This window comes from Bemisia tabaci, chromosome 9 (assembly GCF_918797505.1).
Source record: "Bemisia tabaci chromosome 9, PGI_BMITA_v3".
In the NCBI taxonomy this organism is placed as follows: Eukaryota; Metazoa; Arthropoda; class Insecta; order Hemiptera; family Aleyrodidae; genus Bemisia; species Bemisia tabaci.
In genome coordinates this window covers 2,051,130-2,057,236 of record NC_092801.1, presented here as the reverse complement: position 1 = coordinate 2,057,236, position 6,107 = coordinate 2,051,130, and the positions used below count along the sequence as shown (strand labels likewise).

The 6,107-nt window shown below is 40.7% G+C and overlaps 1 protein-coding gene across 1 annotated transcript; it reads right to left on the bottom strand.

Moving 5' to 3' along the window:
- Nucleotides 1-300: 300 nt before the first annotated feature.
- LOC109036409 (fork head domain transcription factor slp2-like) lies at nt 301-4,928 on the bottom strand. The gene has a single exon (XM_072304170.1). The coding sequence runs from the start codon at nt 4,779-4,781 to the stop codon at nt 3,774-3,776; it is 1,008 nt and encodes a 335-aa protein (XP_072160271.1). The 5' UTR covers nt 4,782-4,928; the 3' UTR covers nt 301-3,773.
- Nucleotides 4,929-6,107: the final 1,179 nt, after the last annotated feature.

Genomic DNA, 6,107 nt, shown 5'->3' with positions numbered 1-6,107 from the left:
ACAACTTACAAGTACAACAATAATTCATTTTAATGAAATCTACTTAATTAAATACTCAACAAAAACCGCAGTTTGAAGAATTTGATTCTTTGCGCCTTTCGCAGAAAACAGAGAGCTATAAACAACAAATTAATTAAATACGCAATTGCGATAAAGTTCGATATAATAATAAAAGAAAGAAAAATCACAGCATAACACGGGACTCGCTCGCAGAACCCAAAAAGCGCTAGTTTTATCATGAAATTACTTTTTTGGAATTAAGTATTTAGGTTGAAGAACAACTAAGAATGTAAGTTTGCACTATAATTTCCACGAATGAAAAATTATCAAGAAAATCAGAGAATTACCAACGTAACGACAATATTGAGTTAAAACTATTCAAGGAATGAGTTTTAGAAACAAGTTTTCAATTTCGGAGGGATACATCTTGGTTGAAAATATACACGCTGTAAAATAAGTTAATTTGTGGTGACAAATATGTGCTATCATTGATAGTCAGAGCAATTTTTTTGGTACCTAATATGAAAATTCTCCATTGTGACCCGTTTGACTATTTTTACATACTAGAGATTTACAAGAAACAATCGTTGACAAAAGCGAGTCTGGATACATGAGGAATATGTTACCTTTTCAAAGGCTGCTATTTTCCTACGTTGCGTTAAGGTCTCCACAGATTCCTCTAAATCTTACGCCAATATTACAAGATTTAGGTATGTTACAGAACTGGAAGTTAGCCCTAACACTGTTCCTGTATAACACACAGCCTGTATCAAGCGTTTTTGACATGCTCTGGATTATATCGGTGCAATATTTTAATTACTTAATGCGTAGTTTATGAAACAAAATGGACATGATACATTTTTTTCTTGCAAAAAAACCGAAAAATCTCCACATGTTCTTAAATGCCGTAGCGCCAAAAGTCAGTTCCTACTCAGTTGATATTTCGGTGATAGTTTTTTATTCGTGTACATCAAAACTTTATTTAGTTGATCTCAACTTTGAAAAAACTAAATCATTGGAGAAAAATAAAAATTCAAGAAATAAGAACGACTGCAATTTACTACGTCGTCAAATTAAGTCATCAATAAGTTAGCTAACAATTGATTCGTCAAATAATATATTTTCAAATGTATTTGTTTAGAAATCCATCGATCTTATTTTTGTTTACTCTATCTATGCTGCAGCGTATCACTTAATTCGATTAATTAAAGAACCTTACATCACTTTGATTCTCTTTTGGGCTTCAATACGTTTAAATCAACTTCGTAAGATTAATTTAAATTTTTTACCATTTAGATGTTAAAAAATATCATCGATGCATGCCTTCGTTCATTAGTAACAACAAGTTTTTCTAGACGCTATTCGGGTTCAAACAATCGAAGAGGAGGTTTGTCGTTTGTGAATAAGCCTAGGCTCGACTGATAAAACTTAAACTTAAAAACATGAAACATTTTGCGAATGCATCAGTGCACAGTGTGCGCTATTTCTTCGGAATCAAGAAACATAGGCGATGAAGTAAACCAAAGTCCTTAACGGAAATGACTAGAGATCTCCACGAGAGAGAAAAGTCGGGCCAAACAAAATTTGATTTGAATCCGATTTTATCCAAGTTATTCGCGTGAATGAATTTTATTCCAAATTTAGCTGGCTAAGCTATCACAGACATATTGATGGTGTAAAAATCGAGCTTTAAGCAAAAAATTCAATGTATTCAACCACACGATGTTGATCAAAATCAAGCTGTAGATGAAAATACAAATTCACAAGAAAATTATAACAAAGGCAGACGTTTCTACCCATGAGACAAGGATTTTCCTTGGTGCACAAACGAAAAACCAATAGAAACATTTTAGCAAAGATGAAAGATGAAATGAAATTAAAAGATGATGAATGATCATGTAGTTGAATAGTTGAATACATTGAATTTTTCGGTTTTCGCTTGATTTTAACAGCACCACTATGTCTTATTCACCTTACTTGACAAAATTCGTTGCGTACATAGACCATGGCTCCATTCGGTGTCTTAAAATTTTTAGTATTGTATTTTCCCAGCCCAAAATGATCTTCTGACAGCTGGAAATGCTCTAAATTTTTAGTATGTTCTTTAAAAGAATCAACAGCGCGTTTTATCCAAATTATTACCATCCTGTCTCCTTAGCCTACTTTCAGACTTTGCTAACGCTGCCAGAAAAGAGGTCAGTCTAGTAGAAAATTTTGGTACGTCATATCTTATTTTATTCTTAATTCAGAGAAACAAAATTATGTAAAAATAATTAACGAAGTTGAATCATCGGCACGTGAAAAAGGAGGGTAACATAGAGCTTGTCATATTAAGTACCTTGTTCAAATACTAGGCCTCTAGATGAAATAGTACCAGCAGTATTACGCAATACGTTTCTTTGTCAAAATTCCTTGAGGGAAGCAAATTCCTAAACGAGACGTCTGAAAATCAACTCCTAAACAAGATCTAAGTCGTCCTCTTACTATACATCTGTTAAAGGACAACAATACAAATTACGTCATTTGTTCAATCCAATTTTCATTTGATTTGTGTTAAAAATATTTGTCAATATCTCGTCCAGGAATTCATTTCTGAACTTCTCGTTATGTGCAGCGTTTTCAACGTGCGATTTTGAGGATTTAGCTTTGTCGCTTTCCAGGGAAAAAACAGAACTGTACCTACTTCAATATTGCACAATTTCCACTCTCAAATTGTAGGTTTACTGGGATTCTTTTTGGCGTTTCTAACTAAACATTAATTCGGAAAATTTACTAACTGACTATTCATCTTTATATCGAGAAAATCCTGTTGAATTCCTGACGGCGGTCGCGCAGTCATATTTCTGTAAGAACTTGGAATGATTGAATCGGTTTTTTAACTTTAGAATAAAGGTACCGTTCTTTGACTGGAATACGACGACATTTGAGGGGCTTGGAGGGACAAGGCGTATACGTGCAGTTTTTAAAAAATTGAGATATTCGTTAACTCATTTGTGTTTGAAAGTGTATTCTGTGAAAAATTCACGACTAAAATCTAACTTAAAAGCATCCATAAAGGAGTTCAAACTTCCTTTCCACCACAGGGCTTCGTGTAAGTTTGAAAATGTATCCACGTATTCCTCGAAATTGCTAAAACTGCACTTATGCGCCTTGCCCTCCAAGCCCCTCATTAAACGTTAATAGCTATTTCAGGCCTTGTCTATTGGCCTACACTGGAAGAAAAAAAAAATTGGGAGAATTTACCATTCCTTGACGCCGTATTTCACACAGCGTCAATTCAAAGTCGATTCTGTCAGAGGAAAGTACGTATACCTTTCTTCTGGCAGAATTGACGCTGTGTAAAATACAGTGTGAAGGAATGGTAAATTCTACCAATCTTATTTTTCAGTGTACACAGGAAAAAAAAAAACACATCGGATCTAGAGTCCAGACTCACAAACACATCGACAAGAAAAAGTACTCTTGATTCAATCAGAGTCTAGCTTAAATCAAGAACCAAGCCTCTTAATTTACGCGGATTTCGTTAGGATGTTAAAAATATGTCTGGTGATCCGGAGTTGTTGTCCTTACTGGCCTCGCAGTTAAATTTACATCCTGTGAATGCAACTTTAACTCTGTAGGCAGTTAAGGCAGCATCTTGAGATCACCAGACACATCTTTAGCATCCTAGGTGCTTTTTCGGTGCGTGTCTACTCATGATCGAAACCTGCCCTGGCTTCAAACGACAAACCCCTCGTCCCGGAAAATTGAAAATCCTAAAAGAACCCCGACCCCTAGCTGGCCGGCCTGGAGAGGACGGTGACCGGTTTGATGATCTGGTTGACGGGTCGCGGGGGTTCCGGCGACGTGGAGCTCGCCCCGGACGTGATCGCCAGGAGCTGCTGCTGCCGGAGGCTCGAGTACAAGTCGTACGGGCTCGCCGGGAACATGGCCGGCTTGAAGACGGAGCTCATGGGCGCGTCGCCCAGGAGCCGCTCCATGGAGAACCCGTTGTGGGCTACCGGCGTGGGCTTCAACAACGTGGGCTGCGTCGGGTTCAGAAAACCAGGATACGGGTACCTTTGATACAGCGCCGCGTGGTTGTAGTACAGCTGCCCCAGAGGTGACATCCAATTCGCGCCCGGCGGGAAACCTGGAGGTGCCGGTGGATAAAGACCTCCAAGTACAACAGAACGTTTGAAGGCGGCCAAGCGACTCCTGGAGGCGGCTGTAGATCGTCGACGTAGCTTCCCCGTGCTGCCTCCTATGAAGACATCGTCCGAACTGGGGTCGAGCATCCAATAGTTCCCTTTACCGGGATCGTCGTAGTGTCGTGGGACCTTGACAAAACACTTGTTTAACGATAAGTTATGCCGGATGGAATTCTGCCAGCCTTGTTTGTTCTCGCGATAGTACGGGAAATTCCGCATTATATATTCGTAGATCCCGTTCAACGTGAGGCGTTTTTCCGGGCTCTGGCGGATGGCCATCATGATGAGGGCGTTGTAGCTGTAAGGAGGTTTCTCGTTTTTTTTCTTTTCGTCGGGGGTTTTGTCCGGGTCCTCTTTGGACTTGGAGCAGTCGAGCGGCGGGGGTGTGGCGCCGCCGGTGACGTCCAGGTCGTAGTCCACGTCGCTGGCGGGCTCCTCGGAGCAGGAGGCGGAGGAGGCCGGGCTCGTGGGCGCGCTCGTGGGCTTGGAGAGAGCCGTCTCCGGGAGGATGGAGCTGATGGAGAAGGAGCTCTTGAGCGGCGTGCGGGCCATGATCGGGTGCTGGAGCTCCTCTATCTTGACCATTGTCATTTTGCCACTCGCGGACCGTGCCCCGGGTTAACGCATCGATGTCGACCGCGCAGGTCGCGAGGAGAGACACGAATTCGGTTTCAGTCTGGTCGTTGTCATGAGAAGAACAAGCCAATCACTCGCGAAAAACAGCGATTCTATAATTAGGACTGAAACTGCGCGAGGAAAAAATTTTCGAGTCCGAAAAAATTATTATATCCAGTATAATCACTAGCGAAAAATAGCGATTATATAAATCAGGACCAAAAAACTGCGCGAGGAAAAAAAAAAAGAAGTCGGCTAAGGATTTCTCAGAAAATAGTAATGTGTATTTGTCTAGTCTGAAGTATACAAAAACGAATCGCACTAAAGATAGGCTCGATTGTAAAAAAGCCTATAGTCTACTGCGACGTTTGAGTGATTAGATGACATCTGTTTTTCGCATTATCATGTGAAATTACGTAGAAAGTGATCTTGTATGTATTATGTTAAAAAGAAGTAGAAAAATCAGAAAAAAAAAAATGTCGACGAATTGCCATTCGAACAAGAATATACTGCGGAGATACAAAGTGTGAGAAATCTAGCAAGACGAGCAAGATAAAACCATATATCGCAAGGGCAATACTATCTAGAGCTAGTCTCGCAATATCACAGAAAGGGGACATATGCTGTACGGGCAGATGTGCAAATGTTGAATTTTCACTTTGTTGTTGTCAACTCCGATGAGGCGTTTGCAGTGGGAGAATCGCGATGACTATCGTAAATAGTTGAAATGTACGCGATATTATTTCTGCGGAGGCTTGGCGTACGGCGTGCAACTTCAACGTTGTATCTCGGGATGCGAAAAGAAAGAAGTGGCTCGAGACCGATGTGCGATCTCTCAAAGGTTCTCGCTCACGTCATTAGAATCAAGCTGAGCGCCTCTCACAACGATTTTCCCATTGTTTTCTCTACGCAGATAAGGCGTCGCGTGCCGATGATTTTTTTTTTAGTGTGAGTCGCGTTCCCGCACACTGGATCGCTATACGGAAGAGAAAAACACGCTCTCCAAAAAATGTTTTTTTGAGAAGAAAGCAAGTGAAAACTCGCTTCGGGAAGGTCGACCACTCAGGAAGGTTAGTCGTAGCGAGTCTAGACCACGAAATTATGTGTCGACGATCAATCTTCAGAAGCTCGCGCGAGATAGTGCTAATATGAGATGCCCTATCTTTTGATCGGCACTCAGATAAAAACGCGCGTCGTTAAACTTTGTGCGCACGAGATCACAATGAGGGCTCTGTGACACATGATTGTTTGCAACGAATCCTCAGGTAGTTGATCCCACGGAACGTTTATTTTAATGTTTAT

Bases quoted from the DNA above. Each gene is read 5' to 3' on its own strand.
- LOC109036409 (XM_072304170.1), bottom strand. From the start codon at position 4,781: ATGACAATGGTCAAGATAGAGGAGCTCCAGCACCCGATCATGGCCCGC.